The 24,904-nt window shown below is 36.2% G+C and overlaps 3 protein-coding genes across 3 annotated transcripts; 1 reads left to right on the forward strand and 2 right to left on the reverse strand.

Annotated features, from left to right (window-relative positions):
* Positions 1-8,311: 8,311 nt before the first annotated feature.
* K441DRAFT_534148 (uncharacterized protein) lies at positions 8,312-8,536 on the reverse strand (the record flags this gene model as incomplete). The annotated part of the gene is made up of 2 exons (XM_067642318.1): positions 8,312-8,398; positions 8,450-8,536. Coding segments are annotated over 2 exons (174 nt in total), but the record flags the coding sequence as incomplete, so codon positions are not given.
* A 13,893-nt stretch (positions 8,537-22,429) lies between these two features.
* On the forward strand, positions 22,430-23,160 carry K441DRAFT_651409 (uncharacterized protein). Its single transcript, XM_067647188.1, has one exon. The coding sequence runs from the start codon at positions 22,472-22,474 to the stop codon at positions 22,790-22,792; it is 321 nt and encodes a 106-aa protein (XP_067509984.1). The 5' UTR covers positions 22,430-22,471; the 3' UTR covers positions 22,793-23,160.
* Positions 22,856-23,260, reverse strand: K441DRAFT_651415 (uncharacterized protein). Its single transcript, XM_067647189.1, has 3 exons — positions 23,175-23,260; positions 22,948-23,119; positions 22,856-22,901 (listed from the first exon to the last, which is right to left on the reverse strand). Exons 1-2 carry the CDS (start codon positions 23,250-23,252, stop codon positions 23,042-23,044), a joined length of 156 nt encoding a protein of 51 aa, XP_067509985.1. The 5' UTR covers positions 23,253-23,260; the 3' UTR covers positions 22,856-22,901; positions 22,948-23,041.
* Between the last annotated feature and the right edge of the window lie 1,644 nt (positions 23,261-24,904).

Consider the following 24,904-nt stretch of genomic DNA (forward strand, 5'->3'; position numbering starts at 1 on the left):
TTCTTCTTTTCTATACCTTAAGTGTCTCTTCTATATATATATAGTAACTACAGCGTCGCCAGAGCTCCGCCTCTATAAGAGGGGGGGTAGTATTACAGAACCCCACCGCAGGGGCCTCTATAGGAGAGCCCCGTACTTTTACGTACACCTCGCGTATAGCTTATATCAGCTACGCGTAGGTATATCACCTCCTTACGCCCTCGACCCTTACGATCGATCGCGCAATGTCTTGTAGACTCCTCAAATACATACGCTTTGTAGCCACTGCCCCACGTCCCGTAACACCTATAGACCTTAACGCCACTTAATCCTATATACTCTTAGGAACTAATAAATAAAGAATATAAGCCGTAAATAGAGAATGTTCTAAATATAGAAAAAGGGGATATATTTAAAGGGATTGCTAAACTTACCCTTTTAAAAAGGTCTGCCGTAGCTCCTCTTAGTCCTTAAGTCGCACTTATTCTACAAATCGTACTCGTTTTATAAATTATACTTAGTTACTATAAAGCGTTTTACCTTTAGTTAATTTAGAAAACGAATTATTCTAGGGCTAAGTTATGCCTTAGAATAAGAAGTGAAAGAGTATAAGTATTTAGGCTCTTTTAGCGCTAATATATAATATAACTCCCTTAATATACTTAGTAAAATTTAAATACTTAGAAAATAGAAGAAAGTATAAATCCTTATAGATAGCGGAGCTACTAGTATAGGCTTTATTAATATAAACTACGCGAAAACTTAACGCTTAAATTTAAAGAAACTTAATAAGCTATAGGGCCTATAAGGCTTTAATAGTAAGCCTTTAATATATGGTAAACTAACGCACTACGCTCTTATAAAGATGTAGATAGGCAAATACTTTAAATATATTTCCCTATTTATAATACCCTTAAAGTATTATAAAGTAATACTTAAATATAGATAGCTAAAATAATATAACCCTTTAATTAGCTAGGTTAAAGAAATACTAAAATTCCGTATAATCTACTACTAAAGTTATTACTTAAAATACCACTTACCCTATAAATATACACATGACTATTTAAATTTAATATAATATAAATTACCCTTACTATAAACCTTAAACTAATATAATAAAGTTATAACTGCTAATTATAGTAAAGAATGCGAAGATAATATAATAAAACCCTTTAAATTTCGTATAGTATAAGCCGCACCCTTTTATTTATTAGTAAGAAAACAAGACTATAAGATCTTTACTATAATACTAGAAGATATTAAAAAGGCATTAAAACTGAAGTAATATATTAACCCCCGACCTCTTATACCTAAAAAATATCATAATCTAATTAATATATTTAAGAAATAATTCGTAAACTAACTACCCCCGCATTAAAATAAGTACGATTTTAAGATAGAACTTAAACCTAGTATAACGCTAAAGTTTGGCCTGTTATACGGTATATTATAAGAAAAGCTGCTTATAATACGATAATACCTTAAAGAGCACCTAGAGAAAGGATTTATTCGCCTTAGTTAATTACTATTTGCCTTACCTATACTATTTATTAAAAAACCTAGAGGAGGCTTAAGATTCTATGTTAATTATTAAGCCCTAAATATAATTATAATTTAAAACTGTCTGTACGAGCAGAGATTATAAATATCGTTACTAGATGCATAGCGTGGAGCGTATGCGGCAGGGACCGCATAGCGTAGCGTAGGTCACCTAACTACCTCGGCCCGATAGATAGCCCGACCTTTACTACCCCTTTCTCTCTCCTTAAGTAGACAAAAGACAGAACACGAATGAATTAAGAACCAGTTACCTTATATTGCAATTGCAGTACTCCCTAGGTGATACCGACAAAAACTAATATCTAATTTCTCTGCTTTAAGAAACGCTTAACTACTTAGTAAAAGTATAATACTTTACGAAGCTTAACGTAGTCGCTACCTTTAATTAAATCCGTGTTTATAAAGGAGATAAGAAGTATACGACTTTCTATGTATAATAGGGACTTTTTAAATAACTAGTAATGCTATTTAGTATAAAGAATTGTCTTGGTACGTTTTAGCAATATATTAATAATACGCTTTGTGAATTCCTTAATCTATTTATTACCGCATATATTAATAATATTTTAATCTATTTGTCTTTGCTTTCTAAGCATTGGAAGCACGTCTAAATAATCCTTAAACGCCTGCAAGACGCGGGCTTATAATATAATATTAAGAAATGCAAGTTCTATATATCTAAAGTTATATACTTAGGCCTAATTATATCCTGTAATGGAATTAAAATAGACCCTAAAAAAATCGCTGCAATTATAAACTAGGAAAGTCGTAGTATATAAGATATCTAAGGATTTCTAGGATTTGTAAATTTCTACTATTGATTTATTAATCACTTCTTAAAAATTATTTAGCTATTAGTAAACTTAATAAGGAAGAGTATAAGATTTAAATAGACTACTGAATGTAAATAAGCTTTTAATGATCTAAAATATCGTTTTACGACTACTTTAATTCTTACTTACTTTAACCTAGACCTTAAATACATCGTTAAAATTAACTCGTTTAATTATGCACTAAAAGGAGTATTATTATAATATAATAAGAACGGCGAGCTGCGCCTAGTAGCCTTTCTCTTCCGGAAACTTATCTCTGCTAAATTAAACTATAAAATATATAATAAGGAACTCCTTATAATTGTTAAATGCTTTAAATAATGGCGTCTAGAACTTAAAGAATTATTGTTTTTAATACGCGTATTAACGGAGTATAAAAACCTACAGTACTTTATAACTATAAAACAATTAATACAGCGCCAAATTCGTTAGGCTAAATACCTCTTATAATGTGGTGGGGTAAAATGGGCTACTGCTTAGTGCCTTGGCATTTTCCTGTATATATCGAGCCTTCGGCTTCTCTCCTTCTCTCCATCACGACCGACCGGGAATACATTCTTTCCTTTCTTCTTACTGACTGCTTTCCTACTGATTGATTACGACTGACTGACCGACTGACCGACCGACCGACCGACCGACCGACCGACCGACAGACAGACAGCACTGTGACTTTCCTATCTGAGAGTGGTCGTACCCTCCCACAATAATTTAACTTTAAGATTATATACTAACCTAGTAAACTTAATTAGAAGCCTAAATTATTAATATAATAATTATAGGACTTACCTATAAACGCCTCTAATAAATAGATTATAAATTAATTACGAATTCTACTGCCCCCTAAACGCTTTAAGAAACTACGCCCTATATTTCTAAATGCGGAACTTAATAGGAATAAATTAGAAATTAATAAGTGGGATATAGAAATTAATAAATTAATAGAGTATAAATATAAAAATAACCGCTAGATAGTAAATATAATAAAAGCGATTTAAATAGGGAAACGGTAATATAAGGATATTATACTCGCCAAATGCAAAATCCGTAATAATCGGTTATACTATTAATAGAAGATAGTAGTCCTAAATTCTAAACCCTTACGATTTAAGATACTTAAATTTGTATATAATTCCCCTATAGTAGGGCATCTTGGCCGTATAAAGACCTATAAGATTATTTAATAAGTATATTACTGGCCTATAATGTATAACTATATATAAAAATATGTTTAAGTATATAGAATATGCGTATATAGGAAGACCTCTTATATAAAGAAATATGGAGTACTTTAACCATTGCTAATTCTAATATTAAGATAGCAAGATATCTTAATTAACTTTGTAGTTAACCTGCCTAATAGTAATAGGTTTATAAATATTATAGTAGTTATTAACTATTTTATAAAAATGCGACACATAATTCCTATAGACTTAATTAATATAATATTAGTAGCCAAATATTTTATTAAGTACGTCTTTAAGCTATACGGACTTCCTAATTTAATAATATCTAACTATAAAAGCTAGTTCGTTTTAGACTCTTAGTAAGCCTTATATAAATAATTAAGTATATAAATATAACTCTTAACCGTATTTTATCTAAAGATAGATAGTTAAACTAAAATTGCGAACGCGATTATAGAATAATACCTATAAATATACTACTCCTACCTATAAGACAACTAGGAAAAGTAGCTACCTTTAGCTAAGTTTACTATAAATAATACGAGAAATGAATTAATAGGCGTAACGCTGTTCTATATAACCTACGGATAAGACCCTTAACTTAGGTTTAAACTATAATCCAAAATTAATATAATAGGCCTTATAATTAAGAGGATTTAACTAATTAATGTGTATAACTTTACTAATTAAATAAAGCAGTTAACGGAACTATTATAAAGTAAATTAGCGTATACTTAAACGGTATAGAAATAGCATATAAATAAAGAATAAGCTCCCGCGTAGGACTTTAAGGAAGGTAATATAGTTTACCTAAATATATAAAACCTAAAGACTTAATAACCCTTAAAGAAACTGGACTGGAAGTTTACGGGCTTATACTAAATTAAGAAGAAACTAAGCCTATACGCTTATAAGCTTAAACTGCTAACTAAGATAAAAATATATTTAATGTTTTACGTAAACTTATTATAACCCTTAAAGGGTAAACCTATAACTTATAAAGTGCCACTACTACCTCCTATAATTATTAACAACGGTAACGGTTCTTACTTTATTAACTTAATTAACAATATATAATAAAAAATATAATCTAAATAATTTAAACTCCTTATTAAATAGGAAAAATATAAAATATAAACTTTAGAAACCTATAACTAGATTAAGACCAACGCGCCTTCTCTAGTAAAAGAATTTTATAAAGACTATCCTTCTGTGAGGTAAGGATGTGGATAGGGAGTCCAATGATAGAATAATGGGTATATTGTATAGACAGAGACGAATCCTTAAGGGAAAAGGAGGAGTCTGTGTGCGAGGTAGGAAGGGTTTTCCCTAGGCATGTGTAGAGCACGTACCTCACGGGCGAGTTACCCCTGGGTTGCCCCAGGGTCGCCCGTACCTTGCGGCTATATAACTATCTACTTAGGTTTCACCTAACAATGCCCCCCCCTTTAAAAAGGGTTGTCCCCAATCCTTTGTATGCTTAAGCCTTAATAAAACCCTATAAAAAACCTTAGTAAGGAAAAAATTTGGAGGGGAAAGAGCGTCTTAATTTTGCGTATAGAGAGACGGGTAGTACATATGCGCGGCGAAGATGTTAAGGAACTTTAACCGGCGGTCAAAGTTGTCTAATTGGTTAGATTTGCCTTGCTAAGACTCCCCCGCATTTAACTAAGCCAGTAGTAATTTTGCATGCCTAGTATGGAAAATCCTAATTGGTCCATTTAATAGGTAGAGCTAGTAGAGCTTAATACCGTCGCCTAAATTCGGTAGACCAGAAATATTCCAAAAGCTCGCTTGCGTAGGCAGGTCGCTAGTACCTCGCGGGTCGGTTATAGGTTATTTATATGCAGTCAGATTTATAGACGGTAAGGCTGTATGCCTATTAAACCCGCCGCTGACCCTACTTTAGCCTTACGCTATACCGGTATAGCGCCGTATATACTTTACGGGTAGGTTTATAGGTTACTTATATGCAGCCAGGTTTAGAACGGCAAGGCTATATACCCGTTAAATCCGCTACTAACCTATGCTTTGGCCTTATACGTTATCTGCGTAGCATATACGTAGAATAGTGTAAGTTGTCGGTATAGGTTACCACTAGCGGGTTACTAGCAGGTTATGGACCTTAGTTAAATAGACCCCGGTTATAAACGGGCGTAGGATATTAATAAATTAAAACTTTACCCTGTATGTACGCCGCAGTTCTTATAGCAGTCGTTACTTATTCTTTAATCCCTTAGGACGTCCTCTACTCCGCTTTAATACAGGTTATATTTTAATAGCGGCGCTTGCTTTTCGCCTACGCTTTAACTATAAGGCTAGGGTGTCCCGCTTACGGTACTTATCTAGTAGTTGTTGATAATTCTTAAGTTCTATCTCGTATTTCTATTTATTATACTTATTTAGCCATCCTAGCCATTTAATAAGGTACTACGGTTATCTAGTATAATCCTAGTAGGCGACGATTGCTTCTACTTCCCAGCTGCCTTCCTTGAGCTCTTTTACTACTAGGGGTTAAAACCTAGAGCGTGACCTGTAAGGCTCTAGTAGGGAGACATAGAAGACTAGGTAAAGCCGTGCTATAGTAGGTAGGAGCTCTAGCTTATATGCTTGCTGCCCTATACGCTCTAGGATCTAAAACGGTCCCATAAACTTATAGTTAAGCTTTTTATAAGGACGTTTCGTGTGGATGTTCTTAGAGGAGAGTAGGACTCGTTCACCAACGGCGAAATACTTGGCCAGATGGTGACGATTATAGTATTTTGCCTGAAGCTTTTAGGCATATATTATCGACGCCGCTACTACTTTACGTGTGAGGCGCAGGCGTTATAGGTGCGTCTCTGCGAGTTAGACATTCGTTAACTTAGACCCCTCCCCACCTTACTAGGCGTCTTAGACGCTGTTTAGGACTCTGTCTAGGATGTTTAGTAGCTAGCTATAGGCGAGCTTAATAGGGGAACGCTTTGTTATAGCATAGACCTTAGAGTTATAGGTAAAGGCTGCTTCTTTAAGTAGGGAGGCCTAATTAGACTGTTCCCAGTTTGTAAATATACGCAGGTATGCCTTAAGCTCCTAGTTCTGACGCTCTATCTGCCTATCTGTCTGCGGGTGGAATGTAGTGCTAAGTTTACGTTAAACGCGGAGATGGTAGTATATAGTGCTCTAGTACTTGCTCGTAAATACACTACCCCTATTAGAGACGATATTATCTAGAGGCCCTATTTGTATAAAGACTCTAAATAAGAGTTCTGCAAGTTGCGTAGCATTAATTATCTTATATACTGGATAGTAGCGCACTAGCTTTGTAAAACGGTCTATAAGGACAAGGACGGAGTTATACTCTACGCTATTAGGAGTCTTAGACTCTGGGAGATCCGTAATAAAGTTAAGTAAATAATGCCGCTAGGCTTAGGTGGGGGCCTAGAGAGGCTGCAGCTCACTATAGGGTTTATAGCGGCGCGATTTGGAGCGTTAGCAGGCATCGCAATTATCTAGGTATTTGCGAAGGTCCTAGGTAAGGCCGTTCTAAGCGTACTTCCGCGCAATTACCTTGAAGGTACGGTTAAAACTATAGTGGCCGCCCATAGGATTGTTATAATTTTACTTAAGGATCTCCTATCGTAGTAGTGTGTAATTCAGCACCTAGACCTTATTGTTTTGCCTTAAGAGTCCTTGATTATTAAGGGTGTAGTCCTTATTACCGGCAAAAACTCGTTCTTAGGTTAACTAATTATATATAGAGCGTATAAAGGCGTCCCTTTTTTATACTCCACGAATAAAATTAACTAGTGACTTAGGGGGTTGTTCTATAAACGCCGTTTCGGCTAAAGCAGCTACTACTACTTCTTGCCGTGGCACGAGACTCTGCGTAAAGTTAGTGCTAGTAAAGTAACGTATAATACGTAGGTAACTCGCCAGGTTATCGCGGGGGACTATAGCCTGGGCTAAGGGGTCTTCCCTAGGGTTAAGCGCCATTAGGCCGGTTAAAGTGGTCTTAAAGAGAATGGTAGGACGCTTTAGTCCGCCGGCGCTAAGTTCGCAAGGGTTACTTACATACTGCACGCATGCTACTCGCTAGTATAGTGTAGTAGCACTAGGGCCGCCCATAAGGCCCATAACCTATAACTTTTGCTGCAATATAGGCAGCATAGCATTAAGGAGTGTCCTCTTGCTACCATCTTTAAAGCCTTTAGTATAATCCGGGCGCCAGGATAGTATATTAGCAGGATTTATCTTGCCTAGCTTATATTTAATTTTAAAATTAAACTTAGTCAGTTCCTTGGCGTACCAGGCCTGGCGAGTAGATAAGCTCTTAGTGGTTATAAAGTACTAGAGATTGTTATAATCGCAGAGCACGCGCGTTATATGCGCGGCGTGTTTAAGGTAATAGCGCCACGTCTTAAAGCATTACACTATAGCGAGTAGTTCTTTGTTATGCGTATTATACCGTACTTCTAGGCTAGTAAGCTTCTAACTATAATAAGCGATCGGGTGCTAGTAGAGTTAATCTCCTTACCCTAAAGGCTATAGAAGTATACCGCTATAGGCATAGTCGGAAGCGTTAGTAATTACCATTAGGGGTAGATTAGGGTTAAAGTGGCGAAGTAGAGGAGCCTATATAAACGCAGCGCGTAGCTTACGGAACGCCTACTACGCGTCATTAGGCCAGGACCAGGGTTAATACCATTTAGTAGGCCCTTTTGACTTACGCTTCTTCTTCTTCTCCCCATTTAACGTTGGGTCGCGATATGCCTATATAAGATGTGCGTGCAGGGGGTATACGGTATCTAAGTAGTTCCAGATAAATCGCCTATAGAAGTTAGTAAAGCTAAGGAAGACCTAGATGTCCCTATAGGACTTAGGCTTAGGCCATTCCTTAATAGCTTTTACGCGGTCAGGGTCCATTATAATACCCCTAGGGGTAATAATAAAGCCTAGGAACTCAACGTTCTTAGTATAAAAGATGCATTTTAACAGTTTGGCGTATAGGCCCCAAGCGCGGAGCTATCGCAGTACCTACTTGACGTGCTCGACGTGCTTGTCCTTATTATTTAAGTAGATAAGAATATTATCTAGGTAGACTATATAGATAGTATCCACTAGGGTTCCTAGAGCTTTATAAATGTAGCTCTGGAAAGTTATAGGGGCGTTGGTAAGACTAAAGGGCATTACTAGGTACTCGAAGTGACCGTAGCGTATCTTAAATGCGGTCTTCTATTCGTCTCCCTTTTTAATGCGAATCCTATAGTACGCATTATAAAGATTTAGCTTTATAAATATCTTCGCATGGCTAAGCCTATTAAAGAGTTCGCCGACTAGTAGTAGGGGGTACCGATTTTTAATCGTGATCTTGTTTAGGCGTCTATAGTCGACGTATAGCCGTATTATACCGTCTGCTTTCGGTATAAAGAGGATAGGCGCTTTAGTAGGCGACTTGCTAGGCCTAATCTAGCCCTTTTTGAGAGCACTGTCTAGGTACTCTTGTAAGATCTGCAACTCTTTCTATAAGAGGTTGTAGAGGGGCATTTGCGGTGGCGTCTTGCCTTCTTCTAAGTCGATTGCATGGTCGTACTCAGAGTTCTGCGGTAGCATGCTTGCTAGCTCATTAAAGAAGACATTAATTTCCTCCTTATATATATCTGGTAGGCCGGGGGCCACAGAGGTCGAAGCGACCATTACGTAGTAGTGTACTTCCGGGAGCCAGTGAAGAGAAGGGTGCGGCCGACATGCGTTTCGTAGGTATACTCGCACAGAAAATGCATACAGCTCTGCTGTAGTATACTTAATAGTTTTAGGGTTTTAATCACCTCCCCCTTACGTATAGGTGATCTGCGCCGGCACCAGAGGGTCTCTATAGGTACTCGCTGCCAGTGACGGCAGGTCCTCTATTATGTTTATAACCGGTATCTCTACGTCCAAAGGGTCTGTACGGGTACTCGCTGCCAGTAATAACAGGTCCTCTATTATGTTTACGACCGGCGTAAAAAAGGAGTCTTCTGGCTATAGCGAATAGACTATTTCGCCAGCCTCGATGTCTACTAGGAGAGCGTTAAGGGTGACTATCTAGAGGCGTTTAGGGTCTGAAGTACCCTAGACGAACTATCTAGAACGGAAGCTAATTAATAAATCTACTTCCGCGAGCCAATCCCATCCAAAAACTATATTGTAACCATTAAATAAGCCGCCCTAAAAGGTCTGCGGGCCAATAGTGTAAGGGGTACCCTAGGAGTCGCTAGTGGTGACCGTTAGATTATAAGTATCCCAGATTGTTATCTAGTTGCTATTAAGGAAACGTGCAATAGGTTTACGTAAACGTAGCGCGTAGCGTATAGGTAGGTTAAACCTACGGACGACGTCTTAATTAATAAGGTTGATTTAGCACCTATTGTCGTATAAGGCATATAGGCGGACTTCGCCCTAGGGCGTATCTATTATAATGTATACCACAATGCGTTTCTTTTCTCCCTCTATATTAGGCCCTAGTTGTAGTTAAGAGAGATACGCTACTAGGGCTTTGGGTTTTCCGAAGCCCAAGCTGACTTCTCTTTAGCCTACTTCCAGTGTTTCTTACGGTGGCCGCCTGCGGTCCTTTAACTCGCCTACGTAGCACCGGCGTCCGGGGGGTCCCCTAAGCCATCTGGCTTTTAGGTGGTCTCCCTAGGAGTTTGCTTAGAAAAGCGTTGCCCTTTTTAGGTTCTGTTCCCTAAGCCTAAGTTTATAGAGCCTATGCTACAACCGCGCTTCGTACGTAATAATTTGCCGCTGCCACTTACGCAATCTTCCGCGAGCTTCGTAGTATCAAGCAATTACTCTATATAGCGGATTTCGTTAAAGAGGTCTTTAGCGGTTTTTACCCGTTAGGCGAAGTTCTGGCGGAAGAGCTCTGCTTATAGGTAGGCTAGAAGACGTGAAAACCAGAAGTCTACCTATTATTTAGGATTGATAAAAGGGGTATATAAGAAGAGGTCCTCTAAGCTACGCATACGGGCTAGGAAGACGTTAAACCTCTAGTTCTCCTTTATAACAGCCGTATAGTACATTATAGCGTTATTAAAGCGTCTTACTATAGGGTTCCTAATCTAGTCTTGGACTATAGTCTTAAATTCGTCCCATAGTAAGGGACCCTTATCCTTAGTGCCTAACCGGCAATAAACCAGTTAGGTGATTGTCTTCTCTTTTACAAGACCTTTAATGGCCTAGCACGTGCGTCGCTTATAGTCGTAGTCAGCGTTATTAACCTCGAATTAGTTCTCAACTGCGGCAATCCACCGGTCGAAATACTATTAAGTAGTACCGCTAATATTAGGTAGTAACTTCTTAACCAGGGCGTTAAGATTTAATCGGCGTATACGTTCGCCACGTAACTCGTGCTCTTTACTAGAGAGGCAACGGGAGGGCTTTATCGAATCGATAATGCTCCATAAATTGGCTATTTTCTTGGCCAGCTTATCTAGCTCCTTTATATCAGCGGTATTAGGTAGGACGCTGGTAACCTTACTAAGCTTCTATTAAGCCTAGGTATATAAGTCAAACTAGTCTCTAGCGTTTGTAAATATCTAATCGTTTTAGGATTTGGAGAATGGCTTAAATGCTGCTAGTGTGCTTCTAGTGGTTTTGTCTACACTAGATCCTAAGGCGTTCTATAGTCGCATCGCCAGCGTATTACCGTCAGGTGCAGGCGTTGGTTTTCTTTTTAGAGGCATCGTAGAAAAATTAAACCGGCTATCCTCCTAAGGGGATTGGTAAGGATTTAAATGTGAGGTAAGGATGTAGATAGGGAGTCTAATAATAGAATAATGGGTATATTATATAGACAGAGACGAATCCTTAAGGGAAAAGGAGGAGTCTGTGTGCGAGGTAGGAAGGGTTTTCCCTAGGCATGTGTAGAGCACGTGCCTTACGGGCGAGTCACCCCTAGGTTGCCCCAGGGTCGCCCGTACCTTGCGGCTATATAACTATCTACTTAGGTTTTACCTAACACCTTCGCGGCCTACTTTAGCTGGATAGATATAATATAAAGGTAAATAACTGCTACCTAATATAAATACACGAAACATAATAGCAGGAAGCTTAAAATTAAAAAGAACTTAAAATATGTTATAACATTTATAATATAATTATATAATACGTAGGATATTAAGGAACTTTAACCGCTAGTTAAAGTTATCTAATTAGTTAGATCTGCCTTACTAAGACCTATTATAAAGATATTAGTTCTGCTTACCGCCTTAACCAAGCTAATAGCGATTTTTTATCCCGGGGATAGAAAATCCTAATTAGCCTATTTAACGATAGAATTAGTAAAACTCTATACTACTATCTAACGCGAGAATATAATACGCGATAAGTTATAAGTCTTAACTAAAATTAAATTATTTAGACCTTTGGCTAAAAGGGGGGGTACTATAATAGGACTAGCCTAGTTATAGTAAGAATGTCTTAGTAAAATACTTAATAGATAAATTCCGACGCTTTAACCAAATTCTGCTATATTAATTAAATTTTACTAAAGTCTATTAAAGACCGCGTGCGTATATACGCACGCATTAACTACTAAGCCTCTAACTATTTAATTATATAATTCTCTTATTATTCCTTTCTCTTCTTTACGCAACGTCTTGTTCTTAGCGAGAACTATATACCTATAAGAGTATATATATTAGGTCCCGCCGCGCTTACAACAAGTTCGCAAGCACTCTTAGTCTTTTTGGCCGTATGGCGACGTGGAGGCGGGCCACGTTACAATTGTGCTTGCGAACTTACTGGGGCTAGGTATCGTGGGTTCGATTCCTATTGGTTACTTCGCTCTAGTACAGTCTAACGCGCATTTGTGTAATGAGGCGTTAGTGGAGATTCTAATCGCTTATATTACTGGGGACTAACTAATATGGTGATACTCTTGGCGTTTAATCCCTGTGGCGCGAACGGGCGTATAGAGGAATCCCTGCGAGCGCTCGAGGACGAGTGCGTAGAGGAGAGGGCAATTGTAAGAGTATATATATTAGGTCCCGCCGCGCTTACGACAAGTTCGCAAGCACTCTTAGTCTTTTTAGCCGTATGGTGACGTGGAGGCGGGCCACGTTATAAATTGTAAGAGGCCAGCCTGACCAGAACGTATGATTATTTAATCGACAGTGTTACTAGTAAGTAGAAGGTAAGTCAAAGGTAAATAGAAGGTAAGTTAAAGGTAGAATAAGTTTTATATATTAAAGGACAAATGCTTCTAACTACTTCTATTTAGAGACTAATTGCTAGTTCTTCTTTAGAGGAGAACTAGCTCCCTATATAATCTTTCTAAGACGCTAGTAAAACCCTTTGCCCCTTATTTATTTAACTATATCTTCTAGGACGTAGATAGAATATAGGTAAGACCTTCTTTTGGAACATAGATGAGACCTCCTTCTAGAACATAGATAAGACCTCCTTTTATCTCATCTAATATATACCTTCTAGGGAATTCCGTTATAATTGCCTCCCCTTTAAGGGTCTTAGTCCTCTAAAACTTCGCCTCTACTAAGCTTTTATAGAGTTCTAGCTAAAACTACTAGGGAAATTCTTAGTAAAAAGGTACTCTATAATGCGGCTTATAGCTAGTTCTTTACTAGCGTAGAACCTTACTTTATCCTTAGTTCCTTTACTCTTTTCCTACTATAGTTCCCTATAATGCCTTTATAATGGAACTAAAATAATAATAATAAAAATTGGATGGGATTTACCTTTCTTATTATAAGAGTTTGTTATAAGTTAATCTAGAGGTTGTCCTATNTAACGNGTCNANNAGCTACNATCCCTATTTACCTAAAATNGATTCTNATNATAACGTCTTTATTTTAATTTTCTTTTAGTTTATAAGCTGTCGCCTCTTACGCGTCTTTTTATTAACAATACTATTTGTCTTATCTTTTAGTAGACTATTTCCTCTATATCTCCGCTTTTAGCTTCCGTGTCTTTAGCTATTCTTTTATAGCTACTTTGTTCTCTTCTTATAATATATCTATAAGTAATAGGATCCCCACCTTATCTTTTTATGACAATACTAACTTCTTAGAGTATTCTCTTATAATGGCTCGTGGTCCCTAGACTGGCGGCAGTATTATTAATCTCCTAGTGACGCCCTAGACAGCGTCTGTTGCTTCTACAGCAGTTTCCCTAAAATGCTATCGTTACTATATTTATGCTCTTATACAGGATCCTTCCTACGTCTATAAGATGCCTTACTCCGGCGAAAACAAATCTAAATACTCCTATTATCGCAGTAGGAGAAAGACCTATATCCTAGTATTTCCCATTCTGTCCTATTCTAAATTTCGCTAATTATACTAGATCCTTACTATTTATATATATAAGACTTATAGGCTCTAACGCGCTATTTAAGATTTCCGCTAATATCCTAATAGTAATAGGTGGGGATAGAAGGTATCTTCCCTTGCTTATAGACTCTTTAATTTTATAAGGGTTTCTACTGCTATAAAGATGTAACATTCTCGGATATATAGTATCTAGGAGCGCATATACAAACAGCTCGTCTTTATTAATAATAATATTTATACTTTTACGCGGGCTACTCTAGCTAGGTAAGTTTCTCTAGTAACTTACTTAGGAACTATACTAACTCCTTTAGCTAATATCTCTCTAATCCCTGCTTAGACGCTAATTTAGAACCTAGGGATACTAAGGATAGCGATAAAGGTTAAGATAAACATTCTCCTCGCCAGTCTCCCGCCCGTGCTAGTCCTTTTAGTACCCGTCATTCTAAGAAGAATATTAGTAGAAGTGCTAATGCTTTTAGGGATAGAGGAGCTAATAATACCATTGATAATAACGTTAAGATAGAAGAGGAGGCTCCTATTGCTACTGCTGGTGTTTAAGTTATTACCTAGCTCTTTCTTTCTTATAGAATAGCTTTATATAGTGCCTCTTAGGTGCCTCTAGGATGCCCTATTATTAGGAATTAACTTTATACTTTAGGGATGCCTTTATTCTAAGCTTTAGTAACAATCTATATAAACACAGTATACTACTATAATCCCCATATATAATAAACGGGTGGTATTCCTATAGGTGCCTTATAATTCCTTAAAATTTCTAATTCTTTATAGGCTGTCCTTTTGCTCCTCTTCGTACTATTAACTCTACTACGTATCTCCGGTGCTAGGCTAGATACTCTCCTTTTATCCCTAAGGGATCTTACTAAATCCCCAAGGCCACTTCTTATAGTGCTACTACTCCTTCTTATATAGCGTCTTCTTTAAACAGTATCCCTAGTAGTTCTCCTATAGATCCCTATAGGCTTCCTCTTATAGGATTCTAGGATCCCTATTATAATAGCGAAACGTTTCCGTTCTTAATACCTATACTTAATCCTATGGTTTTAATTTACGGGGTCTTCCCTATTACTTCACCTATAGTATATCCGGAACCATTTCTAAGTCTTTACCTTTAGTTCTTAGGAAGGTTTTAATTACGGTGTCGCATCCCGGCCGAAGGTACTCCTTAGGTTCCCAACTATTATATACTTAGGAGTATCCTTCCTAACGAACTAAAAATTCGCGCTTCTTCTAGCGCCATCTTTAGTCTAGAATATCTTCTATATTCCATTCTAGTTCCCTATTAATTTCGCTAGGTAGGGGCGGTTCCGCACTATCTTTTCTCCGGTATAGCTTTAGTAAGAAAATATAAAATATGGGATATATTAGATAAGATTTCGGTAATTTTAATTTATAGGCTTAGTTTCCTTTAGTTTTCTTAACTATCTTAAAGGGTCTAAGCTACTAGTAATCCAGCTTCTTCTTAATGCGTTTTATTTGGATATTTTTTATAAATAGTAAGACTTCGTCTTCTATCTTAAATTCTTTCGGCATATGTTTTTTATTATAGTACCTTTTTTGCATAGTCTAGGCGTCTAGCAAGTGCTTTTCAAGTTCCTCTCTACGAATTCTCATTTACTTAATTCTTTTAGACGCCGCTAGTGCCTCTCTTTTAGGAACGATGTCCTTAATATTCTAGGGGTTATTTACTTTTACCCCAAATAATGCTTTATAAGGGGTCATTTTTATACTACTATGGATGCTTATATTATATACGTGCTGCGCTAGAGCTAACCACAATGTCTAATTATCCTATTAATAATTGATATAGTAGCGGAGGTAGTGTTCTAATAATGTATTTAGATGCTCTATTTACCCGTCTATTTGTAGATAAAAGGTAGTGCTTATCCTTTGCTATATTTTCAATAAGAGATAGAATAAAGACTAAAATATACTATTAAATACGGTGCCTCTGTTAGATATAATTCCCCTTAGCGTGCCAAATAAGAGCCACTATTCCAAAAACAGGTCTACCAGTTTTACTACTATAATTGTTATTATAACAGCAAAGTATTCTAAAAACTTTGTATACCTGTTAACGATTACTAGAATAGCGTTAGCAACCTCTCTAGTTCTTATCTTGGTAGGGGGTAAGTCTATAATAAAATCTATTATTAATTCTGATATAGGTTTCTGCGGAATAGGAAGCACTAATAACTCGCTATATAGGCGATGCCTAGATATCTATATCCTTTGGCACGTATTATACCTCAATATATAGTCCTTAACCTCTTTAGATATTCCGTCCTAAAAGTATTTCCTTTAAATGGCCTTAAGGGTTCTATTAGCACCGTAGTAACCCCTAAAAGGGTTATTATGGAAGACCTTTAGAATTTCATCTTAAATTGCTTGGTCCTTTAGGATATATATAGTACCCTTAAAGTATAACAGACCCTTTTAGTCTTACTACTATAGCTTTTTAGTGATTTTAGCTAAGTTGGTCTCCACTATATCTTTCTACCTCTCCCTAGAGGCGAAGGCGTCCCTTTATTAAGCTTAAAGAAGAAGATCTAGAAAGGTTTTATACAGATCGCTTACTTCCATTTCGCCTACTGCTATTGCAGACTTAAGGTATAGTATAAGACGTTTCGAACTATTAGTGCCAGCAGATTCTCCTACCGTTATGTAGTATGCTACACTATAGATAGGCATCTTACCTATCCCCCTTAGATCCAAGAACTCGCAGCTAATACGCCGTCAAGTCGAAGGTGCCGCGACACCTCTAGTATATCCTATAGAATTCTCGCTAATTCTAGGGTACGCCAACTTTATAATATCTGCTTAGTCTATAACCTAGTCTATAACTATATCCTACAGCTCTATAATTATGTCGCTTTGTAGCTATATTGCTAGGACCTCTACCCTGCTACGAAATTCTATAGTTCTAGAGAAAGAGTCTTCTTTCTTCCTAAGCAAATTTTGCAATATAGGGATTATTTCCCCTATACTGTCCTAGATCCTCCCTGTCTTATAATCCGAACGTCTTAATAACTTATTAGCAGGATTTATCTTTCCTAGGCGGTATATAATCTTAAAATCATACTATAATAGTGCCTCTGCCCACTTAGCTTATCGACTGCTTAATACCTTTATAGTCATAAAGTATTCTAGGTTGTTATGGTCTATAAGGACTTTAATAGGATAATTACTTCCTATATAATAATATCGCCAGTACTTTATTACTGCGATTATTATAAGCAGCTTCTGGTTATGCGTTATATAACGCTATTTTATAAGGGTTATTTTCCTTAACCAAAACGCTATAGGATGCTATTTTCCGTCTTTTAATTGAGATATAATTGCCCCTAGGGTAAAGCCGGATGCATCTATTTTAAAGTATATACGTAGCTCCTAATAGAAGTGTATTAGGATAGGCGCCGACGTAAACAAATCCTTTAACCGGTTTATAGCCTACTTAGCAGCTTTCCTAAATATAAAGGGTCCTAACTTCCTGCTATTCTTAGATCCTTTTAGTAGATTGGTAATTAGGAGTATTACTTATAAGTAGTAAATAATAAACGTTTAGTAGAAGTTCGCCGTGCCTAAAAAAACCTATACTTCTCTAAATATTATAGGGTAGGGCTATTTCCTAATAGCGTCCACCTAACTTTTCTCTATTAATATTTTATTAACGCTAATAATAAAGCCTAAAAAATTAATGCTAGTAGTATAGAACGTGCACTTTTTTAGGTTTATATAGAGCTTATATTCCCGCAGTCTTTTTAGTACTATTTATACATAGTATATATATGCTTTGTAGTTATTAGAGTAGACTACAATATTATTAAGGTAGACCACACATATTATATCCAATAGGCCCAATAATGCCTTATTAATATAGGCCTAAAATATCACTAGTACGTTAGTGAGCCTAAATGGCATTACTAGGTACTCAAAGTGGCCGTACTATATTTAAAACGCTGTTTTCCACTTATTGCCGGCTTTAATCCGGATTTAATGGTATATATCTTTTAGATCTAATTTTATAAATATCTTTACGCCTAACAGCCTATTAATAAGCTCCCCTATTAAGGGTAATAGGTAGTAATTCTTTATAGTAATCTTATTTAGCGCCTAATAGTCAATATAGAGGCAAAGGGTCCCGTCCTTTTTAGGTATAAATATAATCGGCGCCCTTGCTAGGCTTATAGAGGGCCAAATCCATCCTCTCTAAAAATTGTCTACTATATATTAACGTAGTACCGCCAGCTTATTTTCTAATAGGTTATATAGCAGTCTAAAATAAGGTTGTTTGTCCCCTATATCTATCTTATACTTAACTAATATAGGGTCAGGTAAGGTTTGTGTAGCCTCTTTACTAGAAATATCCTCTAAGTCCGTATATTCCTATAGAATCTCTAGTTCCTTAACTACGTATAGCTGGATATCCAAAAATAAATATCCTATATCCCTGTTCTTAGTGTTAAGAGTAGCATATATAGCATATACCTACCCTTTTTCTTATACATAGTTTAAGAAAGTCTCTTAATCTTTAACTATAATACGCGGTTAAGACTTCCGATGTTAATATAAGGCTAAAGGCCAATTAATATCCGGATTGACTTAGTGAAGCTATAGGTATCCTAAAATAAGGTTATACCCCTTAATTTCTACAGCATAGAAGCGCATCTCCTATATGTCCTATAGACTATCGCGGTCCTAGCTAGCCACGGAAAAAGCCTGTTCCCTATAGTATAGAATCCAGTGGCCTTTAATACTTTAAATAGTGCGCACCTGCAAGCCGTTAAGGTCCAAATCTAATTCTTTTACTAGTAATTAAGAAATAAACCCTATACTCGCGCCGCTGTCTATAAGGTAGTCTCGCGTTACCTATTTATTATTAACTTAAATAGAGATAGGAATAACTATATAGCAGTTTACTCCCTCTTTCTCTTGCTAGCCTAGTGTAAGGGAGTAAAGATTTACTAGGCTGTCTCTTTTTCTAATTAGGCCGACTCTTACTTCTTTTACTAGCAGAAGCGGCTTATATAGCCCTTCTTACCGCAGTTATAATAGGTATATATCTCCCGGTTCCCCTCCTATAGATTAGGTCTCTACCTATTGTTATTTTAAGGTTAACTAGCATTGCTCTAGGGCTGTAAGGCCTACTTATATTGTCCTTTTATAGAGCGGTTAGGTCGGAATCTACCCCTATTATTAAAGCTAGGTCTAGTCCTACGCTCTTTATTATTAGCGTCTTATTCCTTTCGCTTGCCTAAATAGTCTCTTTTAGCACTCTTAATCTAAGTAGCTTTAGAGATAAGCTTTTCTTAAAAGGTAGGAATTTTGCCCTTCTCTTATATAGCCTATTAAATCTTAGGTTGTAGCTTAGTAAGTAGCTAGTAAAGTTATATAGCGTTATCCTACAGATCTAAGTAGGGTATATTATCTTCTAGTTCTTCTAAGTAGTTTATAAACTGGACTATAGTCTAACTATCCCGCTATTTAGCATTATGGTATCGCTAGTTATAGTCCATCCCTTAATTAGTAGGGTTTTAGACCTAATTAACTAACCAGGTCCTAAGTTCGCTGAATTTAAGGGGTGTAGTAAGTTTCTTCTTGTAGCATGTCTATAAACTCTTAACGGTGCCACGCAGGAAGGTAGAAGCAATTAGTGTCTAATTATACTCGTTAGAGTAACGTTTTGGATCCAGCCGAAACTTAGTTTTATATTATCGGATAAAACAATTATAGTTCTAAAGACTATCACCATAGTACTCATTAGGTTCCTTTATGCGGAATTTAGGTTTTTCTGACGTTATAGTATAGTATGGCGTTACCCCTTTAAGTCCGCTTCGTGTCTGGGGTGTCTATACTTCCCCCAATTGTCCTTATAATTGTTCTTGGTAGTCTTAATATACTTATCTTAATTATATCTCCAACTCCTTTGTTTTTTATAGGGTCTTGTGTAGCGACCACTCTAATAACTCTCCAGCGGTAATCGTTCCTAAGGGTCTTATAAGGTTAGACGGACTAGCCGTGGCTTCTTTATAGGAAGAGGGAATGCGCTCCTCTAGGGAGACTCTTTAAGCCTCTTATGGTAAGGGCGTTGCTTTATAGGGTACAGGAGTATAGTTCGTTATTATTAATTAATAGCCATACGTTCCTAACGGATTGTAAGCGATTAGAATTATAAGAGGCTAGCCTAACCGGAATGTATAATTATCTAATTGATAGTATCACCGGTAAGTAGAAGGTAAGTTAAAGGTAAATAGAAGGTAAGTTAAAGGTAGAATAAGTTTTATGTATTAAAGGACAAATGCTTCTAACTACTTCTATTTAGAGACTAATCGCTAGTTCTTCTCTAGAGGAGAACTAGCTCCCTATATAATCTTTCTAAGACGCTAGTAAAACCCTTTGCCCCTTATCTGTCTAACCGTGTCTTCTAGGACGTATATAGAATATAGGTGAGACCTCCTTCTGGAATATAGATGAGACCTCCTTCTGGAATATAGATGAGACCTCCTTCTGTCTTATCTGATATGTACCTTCTGGGGAATTCCGTTACAATACCCTTAGATTTAGATAGAATTTATATCGTTCCTTTAAATCTTCTTTAAAGTCTCTCCGCGCCCTTATATAAGCCTACTTTTAGCGTAGACTACTTAAATCTAGAAGATTTTAAAGGTAACTAGACCGATCCTAATCTAGCCTTCGCTCTATTTAATGAAATAATATAAGATCTAGACTAATATATTAGATTAGAGAAATCTATCTTAGATAACCTACCTAATGGTGTTAATATATTAGATAAAACCTTAGTGTTCTCTCCCTTAGGAGACTTCGTGTTAAATAAGCAGCTAGTAGAATAGGCTAATAAGTAGATTAATAAGCTACTAAACGAGTAGCTAGGTTAGTATAGAAATAAGTAATTAAGGGAGTAGCTGGACGAGTGGCTAAATAAGTAGCTAAACTAATACCTGGATAGTTAATTAGATAAGCATCTAGATAAGTAACTAAGTAAGCAGTTAGATAAGTTCTTATATAAGTAGCTAGATAAGTCGCTAAAGGAGCAGCTAAATTAATACCTAAATAGCTAATTAAATAAGTAGCTAGATAAGCACTAGGATAAGTAACTAAGGGAAGAGCTAAATAATTAGACGAATGAGGAGGACGACTGGCACTTCTATATAGAAGATATTAAGCCTTAGGAATAGCCCTAAAGCCTTTAAGAAGTATTAGACGATAAAAATCAGGGCCTAAAAAGATCCTTAGCTAGTATATAAAGTTAGGGATAGAGGAGATATGGAATGCGAGTAAACTAATAAATAGTAGATTTAATTATTATTAATAATGGGGTGGATTATTATATATATAAAATGCAGTCTATTTAATACTAAAGGTCTTTTTAAACTAGGAGGCAACTAATAACTTTAGATAATAATAAGATGCTATAATATAGTAATTAGTATAACTTAATAGCCCTAGCTAATAAGGTTATATTAGAGTGGAAGTAAATATAGGCGGATTAGTTTAATATATTAGAGATTATTGGGAGATATTAGTACCTAGAAATTAAAGAGTTTTAAAAAATATATATAAGAAAAGGTTTTGGATATACGCTTATTATAGAGATCTAGGGTTTTTTTTAGTATAGGAAAGATACTTATAGACCTATAGAAGAGCTTTTATATCCGTTTTAAGGGAAATAATAAGATTTCTAAAACTGCGCGGAGTTATATAGGCCTTTTAGATTAATTTGCTAAATATAAATATATACTGTATTTAAGAGAGTTATAAAGATAAGGTTATATAGAATATATAAGCTGCTTATAATATTAAATAAGTCCCCTATTTAATTCTAAGCGTAAAACTTAGCTTAGTTAGATTATTAGCTTTAAGCAATAATTAATTATTAGGGCTACCCCTAAATACTAGTACGTAGAGCCCCTTATTTAGTTTTAAATAGAGTGGGAACTATATTCCTAAACTTCTTCTTAATTACGGCAAAGCTGGCTAAATACGCCGCGGCTTTATCTCCTAACTTTTATTTATACTATATACCTTAGAAACTATAGTATAGCGCTTAAAAAGTGGTATTGCTTTTACCCACTTTATATAGATTTAGGCAGAAATATTAATCTTAGAGTAACTTCTCTAGCCGCTAAAATATATAGTGTTTATATAAGCTTCTTCGTGTTAATGCTAATAAGAGCTAAAAATACTACTAAATTACTTAGCTTTAAAATAGTTTAGTATAGGGTTATTAGTAAAATAGGTGTAGATTACTAAAAATAATAGATAAGTAAGTAGAGCTTTAGTTTTGGAATTGGTAAATTATTTTTATAGCTTTAACACAACTTTATTAAATAAAAGTGTACTATAGGAAAGTAAGATTAATATACTTATTACATAAACCGCAGTTATACGGTTTTTACGTATAGAAATTTAGAAGCTTTATAATATAGAGTAATAGTATTATAATTATATTATAAGGCCGTCGAAAACGGACTCTGCACCTATACGTGGTGACGGCTACAAACCTAGGTCTTCGAAGTTCAGACCCAGAGCCAACGCAGAGACGTCGCACAGCGTGCGATACGACATGGTGGTGGTAGTTGCGAGTAGTGTGGGCGGTGGTGAAAAGTTTTCACATAGGATGGTGAGATCTCGAAAACCACCACTGTTGGTACCCCCTTACGATAGCAGCTACTACACTACTATTCTCCTATCAGAAGACACCTATACGATCCAACATAGATGCACAGCATTCGATAGCATCCCCCGACCCCCAATAGAAAGCATCAACAACCTCTCACATCAACAAACGAGCGAATGCGACCGAGCAACAAGCAAATATACGGCCCCTCCTAACCCCCAGGGCGATCGCCCGCGGAGCATGCGGTCACTCGCCATCAACTATTAAGTGCTACCTAGCAGCCTGGATTACAACCCATGGTTTTCCTTATCTTCTTTTGACGGAGTGGTGACCCTTAGAAAGGGCCTAGCTGGGGCCTAGGCATAAAAGATACCCAAAGCACACAATATATCCCGCTCGCCTTAGTATTATAGTAGTTAATAGATGAATCCCCCTTACGCCTTCAATAGGCCCTGGGGGGGGGGAGGCATGGCGTATATAGCAATGGTTAAACAAGAGATAGCACACAGGGGATGGCTAAGATATGGGAAACAACAGTACAGCAATTAATTGGCAAGGCCTAGCTAGGACGTAGTAAACCCTAGCTGGGATAAGCTAGAGAAGGAAGCAGTGGTTCCCAAGGAGTTCGAACATCCAAGGAGGACAGGACGTAGTTGTAGGCCCGCAGGGCCGCCGCTACGGACAGACATGGCAAAACGGGGTTTTTCATCCTACTGAGGTGGCTCATAGGGTTTTCTTCATGTAAATTACAAGTTTTCCCCCCTGCGACGGAGTAGTCTGCGTGGGCCAGTAGGATCCGTATCAGACGTTAATCAAAGAGTTACTACTAATTATATTATAAAAAGCTTAAATGCAATTAAAAGACTGTTATATTTTGGCTAAAAACTGGAAAATAGAGGTAATAGAGAAGGTACTTTTATTAATAGTTATACTTCCTAATAGTTTTCTTATCTAACTAATTATATAGTATTAAAACCCTTAATAGAGGGTAAACTAATTTTAAAGCCCTAATTTAAGAAGCTTCTCCAAAAGAAAAGGGTAGTAATTAGAAAACTATTCTAGTAAGTATAGGTATAAAGTAGGTGCTAAGAAAGTACTAATAGTAGATATATAAAAACGAAAATAACTTTAACCTTAAAGAACTAGAGAAATTCCTATAGGAAAAGCCCTATAAATTTGATAAAAAGTAGAAGTCCTATTATACTTCCTTTTAACCCTTTCCTATTACACTAATAGAGGTATATAATCCTACTTAGTAAATTATAATAGATGGAATAAGCGCTAAAGAGTATATACTAGATATTATTCTTTAACTCTTTAATATATAAATCTATAAGCCTACTAACCTTAAATACGACTAGTACTTACTTAGGATATAAGTATTTCAGCTTAAAAAGAAACTTATAGAGTTTAGAGTTATTATTATATATTAGTTGTCCTTTATTAGTAATATAGTAAATAAAATCTTCTGCCCGTATTAAGAGACCTAAGAGATTATTATAAATTTTATAAAGCTTAGAAGAGGTTAAGCTAAAAGAGATAAAAGTGGGGATTTTAAGACGTAGATAGACTACTAGGCGTTCTATAGACGTCCTATAATCTCTTATTAAATTTTTACCTTATTTTTCTATATAGTATTGCACTTATAGAGTCTTGCCTATTAAATTATACTAAATCCTAAGTTCTCTACCGTTACCTAATAATCCGTTATCGCTACTCTGGCTTAGTTTATTGATGTTAGTAGTATTAATTTGCCCTTTTACTAGGTTACTCTAGCGCAATCTATTAATAGAGTGGCTAGAATTCCGTAACTTATTACTATAGTCTAAAACTACTATCTCTTTATTACTATCTTTATTACTATCCTCTTCCTATCCTTAATTATAAGGTGTAAAATATATAAAGCTAGGGCGGTATATAGGGATCGTTTTCTAAGCTCTTCCTATAGACCTATAAGAATTATTAGTAATCTAATTTAGGTTTATTTAAGGCACTATATATAATAGGACTTATTTAACAAGTATAGAAAAGAATTATATTTTAGCGAAGCTTAATATTTAAAGAAAAGGTAGCTTAATTTAAGGATATTTTAGGGTAAGGCGAATGCCACCCCTATAATATTTCCTCTACTACTTAGTAGAGCTAAGGCTAAGTTTAGAAAGGGAGATTAATATTACCTAAATAAGGCGAAGTATATTAGCGGCCCCTTTACCCTAAAGCTGGCGCATAATATCCATTAGCTATAATTACTCCTTTCTTAGTATGCTATCTGCGCCTAAAAGTATAAGCTACTTAATTAAGTCTAACAGTGGCTGTTTAAATTAAAGGAGGCATTGCTAGGGATAATTATTGGCTAAGCTATTACTAAATATAAATACC

Source organism: Cenococcum geophilum, assembly GCF_001692895.1.
Source record: "Cenococcum geophilum 1.58 unplaced genomic scaffold K441scaffold_2, whole genome shotgun sequence".
Taxonomy (NCBI): domain Eukaryota; kingdom Fungi; phylum Ascomycota; class Dothideomycetes; order Gloniales; family Gloniaceae; genus Cenococcum; species Cenococcum geophilum.